The sequence below is a fragment of the Phacochoerus africanus genome, chromosome 2, assembly GCF_016906955.1.
Source record: "Phacochoerus africanus isolate WHEZ1 chromosome 2, ROS_Pafr_v1, whole genome shotgun sequence".
NCBI lineage: Eukaryota > Metazoa > Chordata > Mammalia > Artiodactyla > Suidae > Phacochoerus > Phacochoerus africanus.
The window spans coordinates 49,889,858-49,915,727 of record NC_062545.1 but is presented as its reverse complement, the minus strand read 5'-3'; the positions used below and the strand labels follow the sequence as shown (position 1 = coordinate 49,915,727).

Genomic DNA, 25,870 nt, shown 5'->3' with positions numbered 1-25,870 from the left:
TGTTTATTTATTTCTTCATCTGTGTCTTCAAATTTCTTTGATATTTTCTTTTAAAAAAACTTGTCCGACTTATTGGCTCTCAGTTCTGTTTTAATCTCATATTTCAGCCTCTTATGAAATCTTTTATCTCTATATGTGTTTAGCCTTTTATCTGAGTTTATTTTTGGTTTCAAATTTATTTTTATCTTTAAATTCTTTCATTTCATTGCTTTTCCAGGCAAGATAGAAAAACTGAGACTTATATTTTGGGGACTTGTTTAGTGATTCAGGTCTGTAAAGTTCTTTTTGATGAACTGGAGTTGTGCCCTATTTCCTGTTTCCCTCGCCCTTTTATTTTTTTTTAATTAAAAAAATTTTTTTTTGTCTTTTCAGGGCCACACTTGTAGCACATGGAAGTTCCCAGGATTGGGGTCGAATCAGAACTACAGCTGCCAGCCTATACCACAGATACAGCAACTTGAGATCTGAGCCGTATCTGCAACCTGCAATGTAGCTCATGGCAATGCCATGGGAATCCCACTGAATGGGGCCAGAGCTTGAACTTGTGTCCTTATGGATACTAGTCAGGTTCATTACTGCTGAGCCACAATGGGAATTCCTGTCTCCCTTTTAAAAAACATGTATTCTTAATCATAGGGGGACTTTCCTAAGTGGCTTTTAGTTAGGTTTATGCAAGAGACTCTCTAGATAATGACTTCTTGAGATTTAGTGACCTTAAGAATTTGTTTCCAAGTGGAAATATTAGGAAAAGGGTTTTCTTGGTCTTATATCTCATGTTATTTGTATATTCAATCTCTAAACAAGCTGCTAATTTGTAACATATCATAAACTTTCCTTAAGACTCCAAGGGGATAAAGACATAGAATCTTGATTTTTCCTTCTTACATTGCTTGTTGTGCCTTTTGAGTATCTTTGCTGGTTCTTTCTCTTTTTCCTGATCTCTTTAAATGTTTATGTGCCCTGGAGTTTAATCCTTGGGCCTATTCTCATCTCGATTAATCCCTTGGTTATTTTATAGCATTGCTTGATTCTAAATAACCATCTGTGTGCCAAACTCTCAGATGTAAATCTTTGTGCATACCTCTCCTTGTGTCCAATAGTCCACTTGACAGTTTTTACCAAGAGGTTAACATCTCAAACTTAACATTTCCAGAACAACTGATCCTCAGTCTGTTATATGCTATAAATTTCTTGGTTTCAGTGAAGAGCAACTGGAAGGATAAGAGTTGCTCAGGCTAGAAAACTTGGAATTATCCTTGACTCTATTTTTTCACAGTTTACATCAAATATGGCAGTATATTCTCTTGTGTTTGAGTTTCAAAATTTATCCAGAATCTGACCACTTCTCAGTACTGTCTTAGTCAGCTTGGACTGCTGTAAGAAAAGCATCATAGCTTCAGTGGCTTAAATAACAAACATTTACTTTTCTCAGTTCTGGAGACCAGGAGATCTAAGATTAAGGTGCTGATGATCTGTTGTCTGGTGAGGACCTGCTTTCTAGTTTGTAGATGGCTGTCCTTGTTGTGTCCTCACATGGCAGAGGAAGAGAAAGCAAGCTTTCCCTGTCTCCTCTTAAAAGCACTAATCCCATTCACAAGTCATCTACTCCCAGATCCTAATTACCTCCCATCTCCAAACACCAGGCATTGGAGATTAGATTTCAACATATGAATTTTGGGGGGATACCAACAATTAGTCTGTAATGTTCTGTAGATGAGAAGAGATAGTGTGTACCTCCATGTTAAGATTGAATGATCTGGTAGTGTGATTTCATACATGACCATGGAAGTAGAGTGGCAGATCCTCTCCCCAAAAGGCAATAAAAAATTGACAAAAGAACAACCTCAATGCTTTGGAAATCAACCAAAGGTGTAGAACAGTCTGAGAAGTGTTTATCCTTGAAAACTGTTAAGGACAGTGGTAGTGTGTAATATTTTAGACTAGGTCTGTTGCCTTCTCCCCCTAACCAGTTCTTCCCTCTCAGCCTGATTATGTTTTGAACTGAATGAAAATAAAAATACACCATATCATAATTTATGAGGTGTGGCTAAAGAAGTGCTTAGAGGATATTTACATCTTAAATTATTTCTCTTTGAGAAATTAAGTGCCAGTGCCTAAATTGGTGCCTTATAAACTAGAAAAAGAAAAGCCAGCTGAACTCTAAACAAGCAGAAGAAAGAAAAAAAGATTAGAACAGAAATCAGTGAAATATAAATCACATATTATATACCATGCAAAGTGAGATTCATCCCAAGAATGCAAGGTTGGTTTAACGTCCAAAAATCAAGACGTGTAACATACCATATTAATGGAATAAAGAAAAAAAACACAATTGATTAAAAAAAAAAAAGAACTCAATAGATACGAAAAAAGCATGAGTTTTACAAAATCCAGTAGCCATTGCTGATAGGAACTCTCAGCTATGTGGTTACAAAAAGGACTTCCTTAACTTGATAAAGGACATGTATGTATAATCTACTTTAAACATTATGTTTAGTGATGAAAGACCGAAGAATGCTTTTCCTCTAAGATTAGGAACAAGGTAAGAATGTCTGTTCTCACCAGTGCTGTTCAACACTGCCATGGGGATTCTAGTCAAGGCAATAAGTCCAAATAAAGAGATAAAGGCATCCAAACTGGAGAGGAAGAATGACATAGATTTATTTTCAGCTAACGTAGATCCTTTAGGTGGAAAATCTCAAGGAATTGTATAAAGTCAAATACAACCAAAAAACAAGTTTAACAAGCCTAGGGGTTGTGAGATTAATATGAAAACTAGAAACCTACAGTTCAAATAAAATGAAAAAAATAATTCCATTCACAAAGCATCAAAAGGGGGAAAAAAAAACTCTTGATAATACATTTAACAAAAAAGTGTAAGACTTATACACTGAAAACTACAAAAAATTATTGATAGAAATTAAAGATCTAAATAAATAGACATTATTATTAATGGATTTGGAGGCATAATATTGTAAGGATGGCAGTTACAATAATTTTCCTTCAAATTTATCTGTAATCTTTTTCTATTTGTTTAAGAAATTGACAAACGATTCCTAAGATTTATGTGGAAATGCAAAGGATGTAGATAAGCCAAAAATAATTTTGAAAAAGAATAATGTTAGAGAACTATACTATTAGATTTCAAAACTGACTATAAAGCACAATAACACACTGTTATATTGCAGATAAATAGGATATAGAGCCATAGAATTCAGAGACCAGAAATAAATATTCATGATCAATTGATTTTAAACAGCTGTGGCAGTGCAGTTTAATTCACTTTCAAAAATTGTTGGGTAAGTTGGATAGAACAATAACAATGACAACAATGAAACTTACTTCATATCATATATAAAAATTATTTTAGAAAATCAGAGACCTAAACTATAAAAGTTTAAAACTTCTAGAAATCAGAGGACATATTTTCATGATGTTGGGTTAGACAGAGTTCTTATATATGACCCCAAAAGCTTTATTCATAAGAGAAAGTTTGATAAATTCTACTTTATCAAAATTAAAAACTCTGTCCTTCAAAAGACATAATTAAAAAAATGACATTAAGCCACAGGGAGAAGATATTTGCAAATCATTTATCTCATAAAGGGCTTGTATTCAGAATATATAAACAATTCTTACCAGTCATTAATAACACAGTTTAAAAATGAGCAAAATATTTGAGCATACTTTCATCAATAAAGATCGGTAAATGCTTTTAAACACATAAACGGATGTTTAGCATTGTTAATCATTAGGAAGGCAGCTGTGCTCACCACTATACCATCAATGCTACTTGTTAATCATTGGGGAAATATAGGTTAATTCCCCAGTGAGATATTACTACTCATTGACTAGAATAGTTGTCTTAGCTTGGTCTGCTATCACAAAGTACCAGAAACTGGGTGACTTAAACAACAGACATGTATTTCTCATGGTTGCAGAGACTTGGAAGTGTAAGATCAAGGTGGCAGCAAGTTTAGTTCCTGGTGGGGCCTTCTTGGCTTGCAAAAGGCTGCCTTCTTGCTGTGTCCTCACAGAGCAGAGGAAGCGGGAAAGGAGGAGTCCGGAGAAAGAGGTCTGGCTACTCTTCCTTTTATCCTAAGGACCTGAATCGCATCATGGGGATCCTACTCATGACTTCATCTAAACCTAATTACCTACCAAAGGTCCCACCTCTAAATATCATCACATTGGATGTTATGACTTCAACTTGTGCATTCTGCAGGGGAACGAACATTTAGTCCTTAAGGGCTATATAATAAAAAACAGACAATATGTAAGTATTGACAGGGAGAAACTGGAATGTTTAAATACTGCCGTTGGAAATGTAAGATGGTAAGATGAGTTGGAAAATAGTTTTCAACTTTCTTAAGAAGTTAAACTTTATGAAACAGCAGTACACTTCAAAGAATATATTCCAGAAAAATGAATACAATGTCCACACAAGGATATGTTTGCAAATGCCATAGTGGCTTTTTCATAATAGCACAGAACTGGAAAGAATCCATATGGGCCAACAACTGGTGATCATTTAAGTAAGATGTGTTATGTCTGTATAATGAGATGCATGTTTAGGAGTCTTAAGTCAGGGATCAGCAAATTGTGGCACAACCCATGGGCCTAGTGTAAATCTAGCCATACCGATTTGTTTACCTGTTTTTGTTTGTTTGGTGGCTGTTTTCATGCTCTAACAGCAGAATTGAATGGTTGTGACAGAGTTGTATAGGCTGCAAAACTGAAAATATTATCTGACCCTTAATGGAAAAAAAAATGTCCCAACCCCTGTGCTTATTAGTGAAAGAAGCCAGATACAAAAGACTGCATCTTGTATAACTACATCTATATGAAAGGCAAATCTCTAGAGACATAAGCAGATCAGTGGTTGCCTCATAATGATGATTGGAGTGGGATTAATTGCAAATTGGCACAAAGCAGCTTATTCGAGGCAATGGAAATGTTGGATTATAGTGGTAGTTACCCAGCTGTATACATTTACTAAAAAATTGTTGAATTGTAGACTTACAATTTGTGCATCTTTTGATACGCAGATTATGAAGTTGTTGGAAAAAATACTGAGCAAATATAAGTCAAGAATACAGCATAGTGCTGGATACATGATAGGCTGTCAGCACAGGTTTTGCTGTTATGACTTAAAACTTGAGGGAACTCGCATTTTTATGATTTCTTTTTATTTTCTACAGTTGGAATCTTACCCTAAGTTACAGACGGAAAAAAAGAAAATGAGGCTGAAAAGTTAGGAAGTACCAAGTTTTATAAATTGGAATGTGGTTCTTTGCGTATCACACAACATGGACTCCAAAAGAATTGTCAGTTAGTAATGCTAATTTGCATTATGTGTTTTTTTGTGTACTGTTATTTCAGCTAATGTTTCTGTGCAGCTTTGGAGTCAACAGTCTAGTCATCATTAATTGCTACACAATTGTGAGTTACACTTTAAATTGCTTAGGCTTTTCTCTGACCATGTAATTTAACAAACAATTTCTTATTATCAAAATGGCGTTGCATTGTCAACCTTGGAATAAATACCATAGGAAGAAGAAACAATCAACCAAAACTTAAGGGAAACGAGTGTTCCCTAAAAGGCATATTCAACGTTAATACCTGTCAATGACTTTATTCTCTAAGTCCTATACCATTACATCATGCACCGGGATGTTTTAATCCCTTTGCTGTGCTGTCAGCAATGGTCCTAGTTATCTATTGTGTAATTTATCTCCAAATTTAGCAGTTTAAAACAGTTATCTCACAGTGTCTGTGGGTCAGGAATCCAGATGCAGCTGAGCCTGGGAACTCTGCTCAGGTTATCCCCTTGAGAGGCTGTAGTGGTATCTCCAAGTTCAGCTAGAGGAGACCTGGATCCCTAGCTCCCTCTCGTGGGCATAGAGGGAGCATCAGGTCTTGGCTGTCACCGGCAACATCAGTTCCTGGCCATGTGCACTTTCCACAGAGCAGTTCACAACATGGCAGTGAGCAATATAGAAAGCAGAGTCTTTTACTTTTTTATTTTTACTTATTTTTCTTTTTCGGCTGCCCTGCAGCATATGAAGTTCCCGGAACAGGGATCAGATCTGAGCCACAGTTGCAACCCAAGCCGCAGATCCTTAATTTACTGTGCCAGGCCGACTGTCGAACCTGGGTCCCAGCACTCCCAAGACAGCTCTGATCCCATTGCGCCACAGTAGGAACTCTGAAAGTAGAGTCTTTTAGTCTCTCATCCCAACTCTTTTGTCATACTCTCGTCATCAGCAGTGAGTCACTGGTCTAGCCCACACTCAAAGGAAGGGCGTGAGGATTGGGATCATCAGGAGCCATTTTAGAGGCTGCCCAGCACTGCTGGCTTGCAACTCTTCACAGCTCTGATATTTACTCAACATATGGTACTTTTATACTTGCAGAATATGAAGCATGCAAGAGGTGAGTTTGAAGTCACATTTTGGAGTCCCTGGTGTGCCTTTCCCCAGTCCCCTTAGAAATAACCACTATTTAAATTGAATCTAAGTTAATTCCTTGCTTGCCTTATAGTGTTACTATGTTTTATCCTTAGTTTTACATTTTTTGAATTTTAATGAAATTACTTGTTTTCATTCAACTACCTGTTCCTGAGATTCGTACCTGTTATTGTAAAAGTTTATTTTCATTGTCTACGGCTATACCACATGTTAATCAGCCTGGACATTTGAGTTTTTTGCTATTAAAAAATGTGCAGTGAACATGTTTGTACATGTTTCCTGTTGCATGTGTGCAAAATACATACGTAGGGTGGAGTTGATGAATCATAAGCTCTGTGCATCTTTGACATTCTAAGTAACGACATCATTTTTCTAAAAGTACCGGTTTTAAGTCCCATTAGGAGGACATAAGCCTTCTGGTGGCTCTATACCATGTGTTTTTAGTTTTTGCCAATCTGGTGAGTTGAAATGATTGTTCACTAAATCTGTGTTTCACTTATTTGGAAATGAAGTTGCATGTCTTTTAAAATGTATTGTCTTTTTCAGTTTTCTGCTTCAAGTGCTGTTTTGCAGTTGGAGCGTTTGTGTTTTTCTTTCTGATTTAAGAAAGTTTTTTATCTACTCTGAGTAGTTCACATAGTGATTCTAACCATTTTCTTTTTTCCCCACTGGCATTAGGTGAGGTAAGATTGGGGAACTTCTGAGTTTTGATCTAACCATGTCCATGACAACCTGAAACGATGCCTAGAGGGTATTCAGTAGGTGTCTGTTAAATTGAATACATTTGTCAGGGGAGATATTATGTGAGGCTTGTTTCTTTTTAGTTCTTCCAAGTGATGTATTGCATGGATAGATTGTTCTTAAACCAACTTTGCATTCCATGGATAAACTCAGATTGGTCATGATGGTGGCTTTTTTGGTTTGTTTTAAACTCTTTGCTGGGTTTGATTACTGCTGTCTTGTTTAGGATTCTTTTAAAAATTGCGTCGGAGGTGAAACTGGGCTGTAATTTTCCTTTATCTTACTCTCATCAGGTTTGAGTATCAAGGCTCTGTTAGCTTCATAAATGAATTGAGAAGTGCTCTTTCTATGTGTTAGAGAATGCTGTGAACCTGGGAGCACTCACCATATGGTTCTTTTCTCCCATGACCTCTATCCGTGTTACTGGTAACTAAGGGATAGAAGTGAGCATGGTGGTTTGTACTGCTATCTGTAATGAACTACTCACAAAGCTCTTGCTTTTTACCTTGCAGCTGAGCTCTGCTGTTTCAGAATTCTTTTTATTTTTTTTTGTCTTGTTTTTTTCTGCCACACCCACAACATATGTAGGTTCCCAGGCTTTAGGCCACACCTGTGGCGTATGTAGGTTTCCAGGCTAGGGGTTGAATTGGAGCTGCAGCTGCTGGCCTACGCCACAGGCACAGCACCACGGGATCCAAGCCATATCTGCAACCTATACCACAGCTCACAGCAACAACTGACCCTTAACCCACTGAGCGAGGCCAGGGATCCAGCCCGAGTCTTTATGGATACTAGTTGGGTTCTTTAACCACTGAGCCACAACGGGAACTCCTGTTTCAGAATTCTTAATAGCTATATGGGAGTACTTACAGCAATGATGAAACAGTGATTTTATGAATTAGGAGGTGTGATTTCTACCTGACCATTTTAGCTTCTTTTTTCCTTTGAATGAACAGGCAAAAATAGTTACTGTATCAGCTGGAGTGATTGGTGCTGATTTTAGGGGAAGTAGGGAAGGAGAAGTATATCTTGAACCCAGAGCTTTTGGTGCCTTGTGATGCTGCCATGTTCATTGGTAAAAACTAGTAGATCATTTCACTCACCCCTCACCAGCAGCACCACCAAGGACTCAGGATAGCTCAGGAGTGAGTGTTTGGAGTCCCTCATTTCTCCTAAAAATTCTCTTCCAGAAATTACACCCAGCTGCTATTAATAGATTGGAAATACACGGCTTAAGTAGTATGGTGGTTTTCAATCTTGCTTGAAGTAAGTCTGGAGATAGGTTATCCAGAGCTGATGTGGCAGTATTAGGAGTCTCTAAGCTTGTTTGCTCTCTGCTGTACATCCTTAGAACATGATTTCTATCTTAAGGTAACCAGAGAGTCCAAAATAGGGGCTGGAGTTTAAGCTATCATGTGTCCATTTCAGGCAGAAAGTAGAAGGAAGGAAGAAAGACAAAAAAGGGAATGTGAGCTGAAAGGAAAATGAGTACATATGAGTATATATGCATTTAGTGGTTAACTAATCTTAACCCCAGATTTCTTCAGCTGGGCAAATGGGATAATTTTAGAAGGCTTTTAGAGTTCCCAGAATATCTTTATACTTTGACCTTTTAAAACAAAAAGCTTTGTAATAATTAATTATACTATTACAATATCGAGTAAGTTTGTCTTATATTTTCATTGGTAGTTGGGAGGAATAAAGAATGTCTAAAAATTTAGAAGGCTAATTTATCCAAGTTAATCCTTATGTGAGTTATAATTTAATGATACAGTTTTTAAAAGGTAAGATTGTTGTATTTGCATACATATAAAAAATCATAAGAATTATCATGTATTCTTTACCACATTAAAAGGCTTTTGGCTTTTTAAGAGTTGATGGCTTTCTGTTCGCTTGTTTTTGCTAGTTTTGTTTAAAAAAAAAAAACAACTTGTTTTATGAGTTTAATTTTTGCCAATTTCTGTGGACATGAGGTTTAAAATATTTTTCTTAGTATGTTTTCTTTGATGTTAGTGGGACTATTAAACCAAATAGTCTGTTTATCTTTTACTTGGTAGTAGCGATCTTTTAACAAAAACAGTTTCGAGTAAAAGCTTATTTTATAAAGACATCAGGATATGAGAATATCATTGCTGTTGGAGTTAAGAATAATTTTCCTTTGAAAATAGATATCAGTTTGAAGTAGAACTTTAAAAGAAGCAATTCTCTGTTTCATGATACTGGTAGCAGCATTTTTTTTTTTTTTCCCATTTACAGGTGTATAAGTCCAACTTGGCATTAGAACTGATCTGAAACACATAAAAATATTAATTTAATTCCTTCTTTACAGTTAAACATTTATAGGCTAAAGGAAGAAATCTTTTTGCAGGACACTGAGAAAGAACAGTCAGATTACCAGAAGATAGCTTAGAATGTGGTGTCAGGGAAACAAAGATTTAGAGCAGCCCCAGACTCTATGGCGATATTATTATAGTCTCTTCAGAATTGTGTCTGTTTTCTACTTACTTCCTCCAGGTGTTGATTCCTAGAAACTATCTTTTTCTGGGTATTTCTGCTGGCAACATGGGAAATTTTTGGTTGCTATACATACTCAAGTCTCTTTGTCATTTATCATTAGCTGCCCCAACCACATTTTTGACTTGGGTCTTAATAAATTAGTTCTGCAAGTTCTAGAACTTTTTTTTTTTTTTTTGTCTTTTTGCCTTTTCTAGGGCTGCTCCCGCGGCATATGGAGGTTCCCAGGCACCACCTCTGCGACCTACACCACAGCTCACGGCAACGCTGGATCTTTAACCCACTGAGCAAGGCCAGGGATCGAACCCACAACCTCATGGTTCCCAGTCGGATTCGTTAACCACTGTGCCACGACGGGAACTCCTGGAACTTTTTTTTAATTGTAGAAAATGTAGTCTCGTGTCTGTGCTGGTTTTATTCTGCTTAAGGGCTGAGAGATTCATCTTCATTACATGTACTCAGAGTTTACTCATTTTTATTGCTGTGTGGTAGGTCATTTGTATGATTTTCCACTCAGCTTATCTGTTCACCTGTTGATGGACATTTGGATCATTTCCATTTCTTAATCACTATTAATGCTACTCCCAACATGCATACTTGTTGTGAATCATACCTGGTATTGTTTAACTCTTACTTATCTTTAGGAGGACCTGCTTGTGTGGCTGACCTTTGACCAATACTTGGGAACCTGGCCCTTGGATATTCCCTAATAATACCAATTGATGAGCAGTTATGTACAGCTGAATGTGGAACCATGTAGTACCAACTTGTTTAGACAGTTTATGCACGTGATTTATGGTGAACATTTGCTGTTCTTCTTGGGGTCTGTACCCGTGGTCATCATAGCTATCACTCAGGCAAATGAGCCTATGTTATATATAAAGTCCCTAGTAAGAGCACTAGCCTGCAGCTCAGGCAGGCTTCTCTGTGCATCAAGACTGCATATGTTACTGCCCTTCACTGCTGGAGGAATAGAATTGTTCAGTCATATGGTAGGTATATGTTTAACTTGGTGCGAAAAAGCTAGACAGTTTTCTATAGTGTTGTGCCATATTACACTCCTTCTAGCAAAATATGGAAATGTCTTTTGTTCTTCACTCTTGGCAACACTTGGTATTTGCCAGTTTAATTTTAGCCATTTTAGTGGGTCTGTCATATCTAATTATGGGTTTAGTTTGCATCTTCCTGATGACTAAAGACCATGAGCACCTTGTTAAATGTGTTCGTTGGCCATTTTGTATATCTTCTGTGATGAAGTATCTGTTTGTCTTTTGTCCATTTAGAAAAAGAGTTATTTGTATTTTCTTGAGTTATAGGGATTAATTTTATACCCTGTTATTCTAAATGAGTATGATGGTAACTTGTACATTTAAAAGACCATTGATCACACAAGTTCAGGAATACCAGAATGTTTATGAAATAGTCATTAGCCTCTTTGTGTCAAGGCCAAGGCCACCAAGTGGTAGACAGAAGTGGCATGTTGAGGCTGAAGCCAACCAGATCTTACTTCATCTTTCAGTTTATCAAAGTTTTTCGCATATGGCTGTCAGCCCATTAAAATCTGTTGTGCTAATTTAGGTTTTTTCCTATTCTGTACAGATTACTCAGTTATTTTAATCATAGTATTGTTAGGGCATTTATGGTGATTTATAGTCCTTTCCCTTCTATGTTTAATTTTTTTTGAAACTTTCAGAATACTTGAATTTTCATTTCTTTTCTCAGTATTTAGCTGTTTTTTTTTTTTTTTTTTGGCTGAGCCTGTGGCATGTGGAAGTTCCTGGGCCAGGGATTAATCCCACACCACAGTTGTAAACAGAGCCACAGAACACTGGATTCTTAACCCGCTGAGCTACCAGAGAACTATTTCCACTAGCTCTTAGATTTGTAGTAGAAGTGTTAATACTAACTACTCTGGTCTGTAGTAGACACACACCAATATTCATTACTCTTTAAAGATTCACTGTTTTATTAGTTTCTCATAATATTAAAAGACTGCATAAATTTTACTAAATATCTGTAGTGCCCAAATTCAGTGTGCTGACAGTCACTTTGTGATTATTCAGTATAAATTAACTCTGACCTATCAGTTATTTAGGGCCCTGTTTGTTCTAAGTTTTTTATTTTTTTTTAATTTTATTTTTATTTATTTACTTATTTATTTATTTTTGTCTTTTTGCCATTTCTTGGGCTGCTCTCATGGCACATGGAGGTTCCCAGGCTAGGGGTCTAATCGGAGCTGTAGCCGCCGGCGGCCTACACCACAGCCAGAGCAACGCGGGATCCGAGCCGTGTCTTCGACCTACACCACAGCTCATGGCAATACCGGATCCTTAATCCACTGAGGGAGGCCAGGGATCCAACCCGCAACCTCATGGTTCCTAGTCGCATTCGATAACCATTGCGCCACGATGGGAACTCCTGTTCTGATTTTTTTAAACTATGTTGCATTTGGGCTCTTTTGCTAAGTGGCTTCCAAATAAATGAGATAGTGCTAGCAAGTAGTTAGGTCATGTTTAAAAATCCTATAACCTGGACAGTCATTCCTTCTAAGAGAGTAAGTAATTTAGGCTTTGTTATACATTACTAACAAATACATTTTTTATAAAGGAGTAGGATAATTTTCATCCTGTTGTTGCTTTATATAAATATGTAGTCACTGTTTTCAATGAACTTATGGGTATGTAAATATACAGGTTTTAAGAACAGATTTCTTAGGTTTGTTAAGTCTTGAAAAGTTGTTATATTGTTTTTATGGCTAAAAACTACATCTTTGGCTCTTCAAATTTTAAGTTCTATATTGAATTAAAAGAAATATTTTGATTGACTCTGGTTGAAAGTATCTCAAATCTAAAATTATTTTAAAGCAGATAAATAGAAATTTGTATCAGTTAACTTTTTTTTTTTTTTTTTTGCTATTTCTTGGGCCGCTTCCACGGCATATAGAGATTCCCAGGCCAGGGGTCAAATTGGAGCTGTAGCCGCCGGCCTACACCACAGCCACAGTAGTGCGGGATCTGAGCTGTGTCTGCAACCTACACCACAGCTCATGGCAACACCAGATCCTTAACCCACTCAGTGAGGCTGGGGATTGAACCCATATCTTCAGGGATACTAGTTGGATTCGTTTCTGCTGCCCCATGATGGGAGCTCTCTTAGTCACATTCTTAACCAGCTGAGCCACAATGAGAACTACCTGTAAAAGGTAATTTAAATGAGGTGGTTCAGAGTTCTCCTGTGGAGCAGTGGGTTAAGGATCCAGTGCTGTCACTGTAGTGGCTTTGGTGGCTGTAGTTGCGCAGGTTTGATCTCTTGCTTGGGAACCTTTATGTGCTGCAGGTGCAGCCAAAAAAAAAGGGGGGGGGGAAATGAGGTGGTTCACAGAAAGTTCTTATCTTAGCACTGGTGAGTATGAGTAAGACCTGGGATGTTAACTGCTACAATTTTATTGGCACAAATACTATTTTTATTGCTAAAATATGCCCCATAGTTAACTTGAATTATGATTTGTTCTGTAATAATACTGTTAATTTCTTGGAACAGGGATCAGAAAAGGATGATTTTGATATTACATATATGTATAGAGTTATGGGCCAAGAGAATAGATGGGGGAGTAAATTGTGTGTATACATATGTACATATGAAGCAGTTATTAAGTTCATCTGTTCATATAACGCAGCTTGTTATTTCTTTCCGCAGCCTTATATTCTGTTATATTATTCTGTGTGTTCTTCTGGATCCCTTTTGTCTACTTCTACTATGAAGAAAAAGATGATGATGATACTGGTAAATGCACTGTAAGTAGCTTTATTTTAGATTTCTCTTTTGAGGGGGAAAGTTTATTTCCTCCTTTTTCAAGGATTGATGTGACTTTGAATTTGCTTTAGAGCAGTGTTGTCTAATAGAGATATAATGTAATCCACCTGTGAAATTTTAAATTTTTTAGTAGCCACATTAAAATAAGTAGAAAGGAACAGTTGAAATTATTTTTCATGACCCTTTGTATTTAATGTAATACGTTCCAAGTATTATTATTTCAAATAGTCAGAAACAGATTATTGAGATTTCTTTTTCACACTCTGTCTTTGAAATTTAGGGTGTATTTTTACATCTATAGCATATCCCAAATCAAACACGTCTTATTCCAAGTACTCAAGAGCCATGTGGAACTTGTGACTACTGTTCTAGAGCAATTCTAGAACAGGGCACTGCAAACTTGTTTCTGTAAAAGGCCAGATTTATCTTAGGCTTTGTAGGCCACTTAGTCTCTATCTCAACCACTCCACTCTCCAGCTGTCGTGTGAAAATAGCCAGAGACAGTACTCAGTGAACATGATGTGAAATAGGAGGCATGATGTGATTATCATTCGCTGACCCCTGTTCTAGGGCATAAGGAAGGAACACTTGTAGACTGTTCTCACTAATAAATGGTAACACCAGTACAAAAGCCTGATCAATAGAGCACATGTGCACAGGATCACTTAAGTACTGGTATAAAAATCTTCACTAAAACATTACGACATGGAATTTAGGAGCATCTTGAAAATACATTAATACAGTATAACTGAGTTGGGCCTGTCTCTATAGATTGCATGGGTGGTTTAGAATCAGGACAGCTGTTGATATACAGTAATTTAGCAGGTCCAAGAAGAAATTGTATGTTGACTAGTATTTGCCAACATCGGATACTTTTTTTTTTTTTTTTCTGATTTAAGGGATAAAAAGCAGCATAAAAGAAATGTCTTTTTATTGAGTTTTGAGAAATTTTTTTATACCTTGTTTTGTTTTGTGTTTAAATACAAAAACAAATAGATTCACTCAAAAGCCAGCATTATGGAGTTCCTGTTGTGGCACAGTGGAAATGAATCTGACTAGGAACCATGAGGTTGCGGGTTTGATCCCTGACCTCCCTCAGTGGGTTAAGGATCCGACATTGCCCTGAGCTGTGGTGTAGGTCGCAGATGTGGCTCAGATCTGGCGTTGCTGAAACTGTGGTGTAGGCCAGCAGCTGTAGCTCTGATTCGATCCCTAGCCTGGAAGCTTCCATATGCCGTGGGTGTGGCCCTAAAGAGAATAAAGAAAAAAAAAAGCCAGCATTATGCATACTGATACTTACTAAAACCTAAAGCATTTGTATTAACATCATGAACAGAGTACAGCAACAATATTTTAAATGATTCCCAGAGTGGTAATCAGAGCAGTTTGCTAGAGGAAAAAAAAAATAAGATGTGTTAAGTATTTATAAAGAAAGTCAAATTATTATTTGCAGATACTATGTATAACTCTGTATTTGAAAACCCAAGGTATGTAAGGTAAAGGATAAGGTAAAGTAGCTGGTTACAAAGTCATTGTTTACAATTGAATAAAATAGAGGCTTTTCCCTTCTCTTCTGCTAAAGGTCAACTTCCCATCCCTTTTGGTTGATCCCCCTTACCTTTAGGTATTTTCCTAAAGACTGTTCAACTCCTTTGTGAATAACAGTGTATCTTATGAAGCATAAACTTATATTTTGAAAGGTAGTTTTTAAGGACTTCTTAGGCTGAGACACAAAGTAATGTTTTTTATTTTTTATTTTTTTCTCACTGATTTAGCTTTTCCTTTGAATTTAAACTTTTCATATTTAGAATGTACAATTTGTGTTTATCTTTGGATTACATTATGGGTACTAAGCAAAGCACAGACTTTATTTTTTAATTTATTTTTATTTTTCAGAGTCTCCCATATAGGTTATCACTGAATATTGCATAGAATTCCCTGTGCTATACTGCAGGTCCCTGTTGACCATCCATTACATATACAACAGTGAAAGCACAGACTTTAAAGACCTAAGTTCTTGGTTTCAAGTTCTTATTTAATCACTTACCATCTTTGTGACTTAACAGAAAATTATTTAACCTCTGGACCACAGTTTCCTTATTTCTCAAGTAGGAATGGGAATACCTGACTCAGGGGTGTGGTGAGAATGAAATGAGTTAATGTATGCGAAGCTTTTATAGCAGTCCTGGCATGATATGGGCCTTGTATACATTTATATAGATGTTTTATATATTTTATATAATACATGTATAAATATATGGTGTATGTATATTATGTATACATACAAACATGTAAATAAATATTTATTATAATTATTAACTTATTTTGGCGAATTGGGAATAGGGGCATTGTAGATTCTGGCTTTTCCTGTTTTGAGGGCTATTTTATTAAATATTCTGGTAATTTTACTACAAATGCCCATTGGATAATTAATTATGCTTTGGATGTACTGCTTCTCACAAGGTCTAACCATTGAAAATATTTTTAAATCTAGTGTAGTTTGCAAAGATACTTAAGATGTGGTATTTACAGTGTTTAAATTTTAAGATTTGTTTTTAAATATAAATATACATTGGTTGTGAAAGTTTCAAAATGGTAGTGAGAATAATTTATATTTTAAAGGTCTTATTAAATGATATATTTTTTTCCCCTTTGACATGTAGCAAATTAAGACAGCACTCAAGTATACGTTGGGATTTGTTATGATTTGCGCACTTCTTCTTTTAGTTGGGTAAGTCTCGATTTTTCTTTTCCTGAAAATGGAAATAGCATTATTTTAATAATGATAATAGTAAGACTTATTCAGAAAAGTCCAGGAAAGAAAATAATAAAATCTGAAAACAGAGAAAACTACCTTTTGTATCACCAACAAGGAATAACTAACTAATCTTTTTGTCTGTGTTGTTCAGTGTAGACATTCTTTTTTTTTTTTTTTAACTAGTTACTAACCAATATCTTTTTTTTCCCCCACTGTACAGCAAGGGGATCAAGTTATATACATTACATTTTTTTCCCCCACCCTTTGTTCTGTTGCAACATGAGTATCTAGACATAGTTCTCAATGCTACTCAGCAGGATCTCCTTGTAAATCTATTCTAAGTTGTATCTGATAACCCCAAGCTCCCGATCCCTCCCACTCCCTCCCTCTCCCATCAGGCAGCCACAAGTCTATTTTCCAAGTCCATGATTTTCTTTTCTGTGAAGATGTTCATTTGTGCTGGATATTAGATTCTAGTTATAAGTGATATCATATGGTATTTATCTTTGTCTTTCTGACTCATTTCCCTCAGTATGAGATTCTCTAGTTCCATCCATGTTGCTGCAAATGGCATTATGTCATTCTTTTTGATGGCTGAGTAGTATTCCATTGTGTATATATACCACATCTTCCGAATCCAATCATCTGTTGATGGACATTTGGGTTGTTTCCATGTCCTGGCTATTGTGAATAGGACTGCAATGAACATGCGGGTGCATGTGTCTCTTTTAAGTAGAGTTTTGTCCGGATAGATGCCCAAGAGTGGGATTGTGGGGTCATATGGAAGTTCTATGTATAGATTTCTAAGGTATCCCCCAACTGTTCTCCATAGTAGCTGTACCAGTTTACATTCCCACCCACAGTGCAGGAGGGTTCCTTTTTGTCCACACCCCCTCCAGCACTTGTTATTTGTGGACTTCTTAATGATGGCCATTCTGACTGGTGTGAGTTGGTATCTCATGGTTGTTTTGATTTGCATTTCTCTTATGATCAGCGATGTTGAGCATTTTTTCATGTGTTTGCTGGCCATCTGTATATCTTCTTGGAGAACAGCAATGTAGACATTCTTTGTGTGCTCAAATACATGCTCAGTGCCCCTTCCCCCACATACCCTCCATGTTGTGATTTTACACAAATGTGATTATATTTAGGTCATTCTTAGAAATCTCCTGTTTGACATATTGCAGGCCTCTGTTCAGGATAATGAATGTAGATCCATCAATTTTGTCTGTATTGCATTACCTTCTTAGGAGGAAACAATTTATTTGACTGATCTTCTAACACTTGGGGTGTTTGCAGATTTTATATTTTTATAAACAACACTTTGATGAAAATCCTTGTCTGTACATCTTTTCAGATGCATCTTTGAATTTTTGAATTCATCTTTTTCAAGGAGTTCCTTCCTTTCTTTTTTTTCTTTATCAGCTGCACTCATAGCATATGGAAGTTTCCAGGCCAGGCATCTGAATCCAAGCTGCAGCTGTGACCTACAACCACAGCTGTGGCAATGCCAGATCCTTAAACTGCTGGACCACAGCAGGAATTCCCAAGGAGTTCCTTTCTTAATATTTCTTCCTTAAATTTTTATAAACTAATATCAGTAAAGTTTTACACGTTTTAACATGTGGATATTAAGTATTTCATGTTAGTGGTCCATGTGGCACCACTCAGCTCTACTCTTGTAGTTCTAAAGTAGTCATAGACAATGCATAAACCAAAAGACATGACTGAGTCCCAGTAAAACTTTATTAACAGACACAGGCAGTCAGTAGTTTGCCAGCTCCTTATTTATTTATTTATTAATTTTTATGGCCACACCTGAGGCATATGCAAGTTCTCGGGGCTAGGTGTCAAATCAGAGCTGCAGCTGCTGGCCTACACAGCCACAGTTACGCTGGATCCCCAGCCGCATCTGCCACCTACACTGCAGTTTGGGACAACGCTGAATCTTTAATCCACTGAGTGAAGCCAGGGCTTGAACCCACATCTTCACGGACACTTAATGTCAGGTTCTTAACCAACAGTCACAATGGGAACTCCCAGCTCCTGATTTAGAACATGACTTGAAACCATCAGTAAAATTGCAGATCTTTACAAAATATCTTTCCCAGACAAAAGGGAAAAAAAATTTCTTCTGAAATTTATTGGTTCCTTGCATGGTAAATCACCTTCGTTCCTAAAGAGTTTACATTTTGCATGATTTTAATAAGCTTTAACTGATTCTGTCCATAATATTTATTTATTTAGAAGCAATATATTAAAAGTGAAGCAAACAGTTCTTTGCAGATCCAGTAATAACAAGAAGTGATGGTTTGACCAGCCATTTTGAACAATATAACATTCAATTTATTTTCCAGATATCTATTGTATACCTGTAGTGTTCCAGTTATTGTACAGTGTACTGGTGAAACAGTGATTAACAGAAAAGACAATCCCTTTTCCTCTGGAGCATATGTTCAGGAGCGGACTAGGGGAGCAGAGAAAGAAAATACCAAGAAATAGGTTATGTTGGGGGTGTGGAATTTTCAGGAAGGCATTGCTGAGAAGGTAGTATTTGAGAAGACATTTGAAGGAGGTGTGGGAGCCATGAATATATGTAGGGGGAGGAACACTGCAGTCAGAGAAACAGCCTGTAAAGAGTCCCAAGGCAGCAGAGTGTCTCTCATGGTCAAGACAAAGTGAGGAAAGCAGGGTGGCTGGAGTTAGGAGTGAAGGCTGGGGTGGCTTAAAATGCAGTCAGAGGGGACCAGAGCTACCAGACTGCACAGGGCAGCAGGGGCCATTGTCAGGATTTTGGTGTTGTTTCAAGGGAATGGAAGACTGTTGGAGAGTTTTTGGTCCTTGGGTGACATAGCCTGTTTTTAGAGATTTCAGGATGGTGTGTTGAGAGTTGACATTGTGGTGTGAGGCTAGAAGCATGACAAAGTCTGTTGGGAGTTTTTCCAGTAACCCAGGCAAGACAGGGTGGTAGTAGCAAAGATAAGGTTCTGTCCGTTGTCCAGAGAAAGAGCCTGCAGGGTTTATTGCAGTTCCCAGGCTAGGAGTTGAATCGGAACTATAGCTGCCAGACTACAGCCACAGCCACAGCCACGCCAGATCAAAGGCATGTCTGCGATCTACACCACAGCTCATGGCAACTCCAGATCCTTAACCCACTGAGCGGGCCAGGGCTTGAACCTGCATCCTCATGGATGCTAGTTGGGTTCGTTTCTGCTGAGCTACAACAGGAACTGTGGCAAGGTTTTCTGATAGGTTAGCCGTGGAGGAGGGTATGAGAAGGAGAAACTGAGGATGTACCTCCTGGTCTGATAAACATTTTTCTCTCTTTTGAAACCAACTGCAAGCTTTGAGGGTTCCTCAAACCACTCTCACTTTTGATAATTCTCTAGAAGGACTTACAGAGCTCTCCAAAGGCATGGTTACCATTTATTACAGGTAAAGAATACAGATTAAAATCAGCCTTTTTAGAGAGGCATAGGACAGAGCCTATGCTGCAAGGGAACTTGAGGAAGTACTCTTTGAATCAAAATTTGATGGAGTGGAAATTGCTTAGCAGACTAGATAAAGAAAAAAGATGGATAGCATGTGTAATGTACAGCTCATTCTTGAACAACTTCAGTTTGAACTGGGTAGGCCCACTTACAGGTTTTTTGTTTCTTTGTTTTTTTCAGTAGTACACACTGCAGTATTCTGTGATTGGTTGAATGTGTGTTTGTGGAACTGTGGATCTTGAGAAACTGTGGATATGTAGGGACCATGTGCACAGAAGGCCCAATATAAGTCATACCCAGATTGTTGACTGTGTGGAGAGTTGACGCTGCTAACTAGTCAACCATTTGTCTGCTCACACTGCCTTAAACAACAGACATTTATTTTCTCCTAGTTCTAGAGGCTTGAGGTCATGATCAGGGTGCTGACAAGTTTTGTTTCTGGTGGGGGCTCTCTTCCTTGCTCATGGATGGTCTCATTGTGTCCTCAATGAGACTTTCCACCAGTCTTTCCTCTGTACCACCAGTCCTGTTGGGCTAGGGTCCCACCATCTTGACCCCATTTAACTTCAGTTATGTCTCTAAGGGCCCTGTATCTACCTACCATTGTTTTGAGAGGGCTTCAATGTGAATTTTTGGGGGACAAATTCAATCTGTAGCACTCTGTTCTCTGGCCCCTCAAAATTCATGTTCTCCCATGCAGAGTTCATTTATCCCAGCCCATCAAGCCCCCAAATTCTTAACCCAGCATCAAGTCTGAATCCTAAGGCTCATCTAAATATCATCTGAATCAAGTATGAGACTTGGAAGTAAGGCTCATCCTGAGTCAGAATTCTTCTTCATCAGTGAACCTGTGAAACTTGACAGGCTTTGTGCTTCCAAAATATAAAGGTGGGATAGGCATAGGATAGAGGTTTCCATCCCAAAAAGGAGACATCAGGAAGAAAAGGTGATGGGTCCCAAGCAAATCTAAAAGCTAGCAAGGCAAATTGTTAGATCTTAAGGCTCAAGAGTAATCATCTTTGATGGATGCTCTGCCCTGCAGGCCCACCAAGGGGTAGGTCACTGCTATGGTTCAAGGCAGTGGCCCTGCCTCTCCTGCCCCCTTAATTCTGGCTATAGGTCCTACAGCAGCTGCCTAGCAGGTAAAACTGAGGAGCAGACCCTGTTATCTGAAATTGAGGAGGAAGCAGCCTTGCCCCTTGGGCCTGTAGAAGTGGCAGCCTTGATGATAACTGAATTGCCATTGGGGTCATTCTTAGGTTTTCTAGAAAGATAAAGCATGTTCTCAGCGAACTATCACCCCTTCCTGTGGAATCCCAAATTCTCATAGCCTTCCTGTATTTTGTGTCAGCCACGTCACTTCTGGTGTCATCCTGTCACTGCTCCTGTCCTCTGCTGAGGAGCTGATTAAATCCTTTGTTTCCTCCTATACTAATCTTGTTAAATGTTATTCAGCTGCACTCTCTGAACATGCTGTCTCACTTTTTGCAGTATAGACAGGCTGGTTCCTTTTTATTTATCTCTGTCTTCTCCATTTTATTATTGGTGGGAAGGAGAAACCAGCTTGCTTCTAATGCTTTGCTTAGAATTTTCCTTAGCTAAATATGCAACTTTCTCTCTTACAAGTTCTGCCTCCCGTAATATACTACAAGACAGTTCAGCTGAACTCTGTCGCTTTATAATAAGGATGTCCTTTTTTTCAGTTTACTCATTTCTATCTGAGATCCCCTCACAATGACCTTTAGTTGCCCATATTTCTACCAACATTCTGTTAATGGTGATGTATGTCTTCTCCAAGATGATAGAGGCTTTCTTTATAACTCTCCTCTTTTATTTCTTAGTCCTTACCGGAACTGCCTTTTAACATTCACTTTTTTTTTTGACTGCTCCTGCAACATACAGAAGTTCCTGGGCTGGGGATCAAACCCGAGCCACAGCAGGGATGATGCCAAATCCTTAAACTTTAGGCCACTAGGGAACTCCACATCCACATTTTTATCGATAATCCCTTCAAGGCAGCTTAGGCTTTTTCTGGCATTCACCTTCAAAACTCTTTAGGCCTCTTCCAGTCACTGGGTTCCACAGTCACATCCACATCTTTAGGTGTTTGTTACAAAGTAGCAACCTACTTGTTGGTACCACAATCTGTATTCCTCTACTTAGGCTACTTTGGCAAAATACCACAGGCTGGGTAGCTTGAACTGTGGACACTTATTTTCTCACAGTTCTGGAGGCTAGAAGTTCATGATCATGGTGTCAGCAAGTTTGGTTTCTGGTGAGAGCTCTCTCCTCAGCTTGTAGACAGCAGCCTTCTTACCATGTCCTCACATGGCCTTTCCTCTGTTAGACACAGGAAAAGTGCTCTCTGGTGTCTCTTCCTCCTCTTTCTAGGACATCAATCCGTTTGATCAGAGCCTTACTCTTAGGGTCTCATTTAACCTTAATTACCTTCCCAAAGGCCCCATATCCAAATAGCATTCACATTGGAGGTTATTGTTTCAACATGTTAACTTGCGGGAGAGGGGACACAATTGAATCTTTAGCAGATAGTAACCGAGAGGCTCAAGTTAGCCTGGAATGGTTTAAGGAATAATATAAAAATGATAATGTGAATTTAAATCCTCCTTCCCTCATTAGCACACACAAAAAAGGATGTGATATTTTAAGTATTCGTGTTGGCAAGTAACAGAACATGACTTAACCCATATAGGTAGACTCTGGATCTTACATATAGTGTTTAAGGCTTTGGGTTTTATTTTGCTGAGGCTTTGAAAGACAGTGTAGATATGTATGTATTTGCATGTGAATGCAGTAAATATGTATGAATTTGTTGAGTTGCAACATTGGAGGATGCATTGAACTGTTGGGCATTTGGGAATTGGTCAGGGAAGTGAAATATAAATGGTGGATTGGAGTTCCCGTCGTGGCGCAGTGGTTAACGAATCTGACTAGGAACCATGAGGTTGCGGGTTCGGTCCCTGCCCTTGCTCAGTGGGTTAACGATCCGGCGTTGCCGTGAGCTGTGGTGTAGGTTGCAGACGCGGCTCGGATCCTGCGTTGCTGTGGCTCTGGAGTAGGCCGGTGGCTACAGCTCCGATTCAACCCCTAGCCTGGGAACCTCCATATGCCACGGGAGCGGCCCAAGAAATAGCAACAACAACAACAAAAAGGACAAAAAGACAAAAAAAAAAAAATTGGTGGATTGATTAGAAGACTAGTTATTTTACCATTGTCATAGTTCAGGTGAGACAAAAGGATCTGAACTAGAGTAGTTACAAAGAGAGCAGAGAAGAAACAGATGAACTGTTTGGAAGATGAATATGACTTGGTGATTGAGTGTAGGAGGTGAAAATCTTATTTTCAATCTGCCGAATTCATGATTTCAATTTCTACTGACATTCATCAGCCTTTCCTTTGTCTCTTTCTGAAGAGATGATCTGTATTAAGCTAATTCACTGAATCAGATTGGGTGTATAATATTTTTTCTAAGCAGTTTTACTATTGTTAAGAGTGTAAGGGAAATTTATAATCTTACAAGGTTCTGGTGCTTATCTTGACCTAAGATTGTATGTCTTTGAAAGCTAAGGATCTCTGCATCCATTATTTTGAGAAGGACTGAGATTTAGAATATATCTGTATCGTTCTATCTAATTACATTCTTGGTTACTTTAGTTATCATCACCATTTCGAAGATGCCTGATAATCTTTTTTTTTTATTTATTTTTTTTATTATTTCCCCAACACCCTTTTTTTTTTTTCCCACTATACAACATGGGGACCCAGTTACACATACATGTATACATAATTTTTTCTCCCATTGTTGCGCTGCATTGTAAGTATCTAGACATAGTGTTCGGGCTACACAGCAGGATCTCATTGCTAATCCATTCCATGAGCAATAGTTTGCATCCATTGACCCCAAGCTCCCAATCCCTCCCACTCCCCCCACCCCCCGGCAACCACAAGTCTATTCTCCAGGCCCATGGAAACTTTCATTTGTGCTGTATATTAGATACCAGATATGAGTGATATCATATGGTATTTGTCTTTCTCTTTCTGACTTATTTCACTCAGTATGAGATTCTCTAGTTTCTTCCATGTTGCTGCAAATGGCATTATGTCATTCTTTTTTATGGCTGAGTAGTATTCCATTGTGTACATATACCATGTCCTCCTAATACAATCATCTGTCGATGGACATTTGGGTTGTTTCCATGTCCTGGCTATTGTGAATAGAGCTGCAATGAACATGCGGGTGCAGGTGTCTTTTTTAAGGAAAGTTTTGTCCGGATATATGCCCAAGAGTGGGATTGCGGGGTCATATGGTAGTTCTATGTATAGATTTCTAAGGTGTGTTCATACTGATCTCCATAGTGGTTGTACCAGCTTCCATTCCCACCAGCAGTGCAGGAGGATTACCTTTTCTCCACACTCCCTCCAGCACTTGTTATTTGTGGACTTCTTAATGATGGCCATTCTGACTGGCGTGAGGTGGTATCTTGATTTGCATTTCTCTAATAATCAGGGATGTCGAGCATCTTTTCATGTGCTTGTTGGCCATCTGCTGATAATCTTATAACTGCTCTCTCCCCATCAAAATGAATGTGTCTCTGTCGTAGGCCTATCTAACTGAAGTTACCTCTGTATCTGTTAGGAGGTGCTCCCAACAGGTCTCTGTCTGGGTCTTTGTCTGTAGGGCTGACATTTGGCCAGTGAACATTAATTGGCCCCTTCTGGTTGTTAAATGGTTGGAATGCTTCCATATCAGTCAGTGGCTGCTCTGCCTTCTTGAGTCTTCTTACTCCACCCTTGGCCCATTCAGAGGGTATAACCTGGTTTAGCTGGCCTGGTTCCTCCAGAACCAAAAGGCCAGAATCTATGGTGAATAGTAGTGCCTTTGCCATATTGGTTGTTAAATCTTTTGAATCTTATTGCTCAGGACACATTTAGTTATAAATTCTGCTTATGGATGTTACTCTTAGTTTATGAGAAGATATTTTATGTCTGTTTATTGGATTATACAGTCCTAGTCACAAGGTGGCCACCACTTTTGATTTGTGCTTTTGCTGCTCCCTGTAGTTCCTCCCTAAAATAATAGTGCTAAAATGTTAGTGCTCTTCAAAACAAGTGTTTTCCTGAAGTCATTTTGACAGTAGTTTGGACTGTTTGACTTTTTAAAAAAATTTTTTTGGTCATGTAAACTTCCTTTGGTGTTATTCTTTGTTAAATATTTGAACTGCTAAAGAGCCCTGCTCAGCAGTTTGAACATGAAAGTGTCATCATGAGTGAGAGTTAATTTTCTTCTACCACTGGACAGAACCTTTGATTGTCTAAAACTGATATAGATACTGAATGTTCTAAGTATAAATGCTATTATTAGATATTTGTAATAGATATTTTAATATACTGTAGGTGATATTTTGTACAACATAAAAGTTTTTCTGCCTATTCATGGATGATTGTTCCAACTAATGAGTTCAAAATATGCTTTTTAAAATATGTATATCTGGGAGTTCCTGTCATGGCTCAGCGGAAACCAATCTGATTAGCATCCATGAGGACGCAGGTTTGATCCCTGGTCTTGCTCCATGGGTTAAGGATCTGGCATTGCTGTGAGCTGTGGTATATGTCACAGACATGGCTGGGTTCTGACGTTGCTGTGGCTGTGGCGTAGGCCAGTGGTTACAGCTCCGACTCGACCCCTAGCCTGAGAACCTCCATATGCCGTGGAGGCTCATGTTAAGAGTTACTTCTTACATTCCTGTTTGATTCTTCACATATACAATCTAAGGAATATCCAGCCCTTTACCTTAATCTTTGTCTTCTTGTTTCTGATGTAGATAATGAAGTGCCTTTCTGTCTCTTTGCCTTTGTCTTTCTCTCTCTTAGATGTGTATTGAGAAGTAAATAGAAACTATTTACTTTCATTATATGTATTGGGTAGAATCTTGAAAGATACAGAAAAAATACTAAAAAGAAAGTAGAAATCACCCCTAATTCTACAACGAGATATTTACTGTTAATTTTGGTGTATTTCCTTTCTTTTCTTTTTATGCATATGAATATACTGAAATCATTAGTTA

The 25,870-nt window shown here is 38.0% G+C and overlaps 1 protein-coding gene across 3 annotated transcripts in view; it reads left to right on the top strand.

Moving 5' to 3' along the window:
* LMBRD1 (LMBR1 domain containing 1) overlaps positions 1-25,870 on the top strand; it is a 105,088-nt gene that overhangs the window by 19,136 nt on the left and 60,082 nt on the right. For all 3 annotated transcript variants that reach the window (XM_047760040.1, XM_047760030.1, XM_047760049.1), the window contains 2 exons: positions 13,422-13,519; positions 16,202-16,269. In XM_047760040.1, the coding sequence (XP_047615996.1) occupies positions 13,422-13,519; positions 16,202-16,269 (166 nt within the window). The remainder of the gene's footprint in view (positions 1-13,421; positions 13,520-16,201; positions 16,270-25,870) is intronic.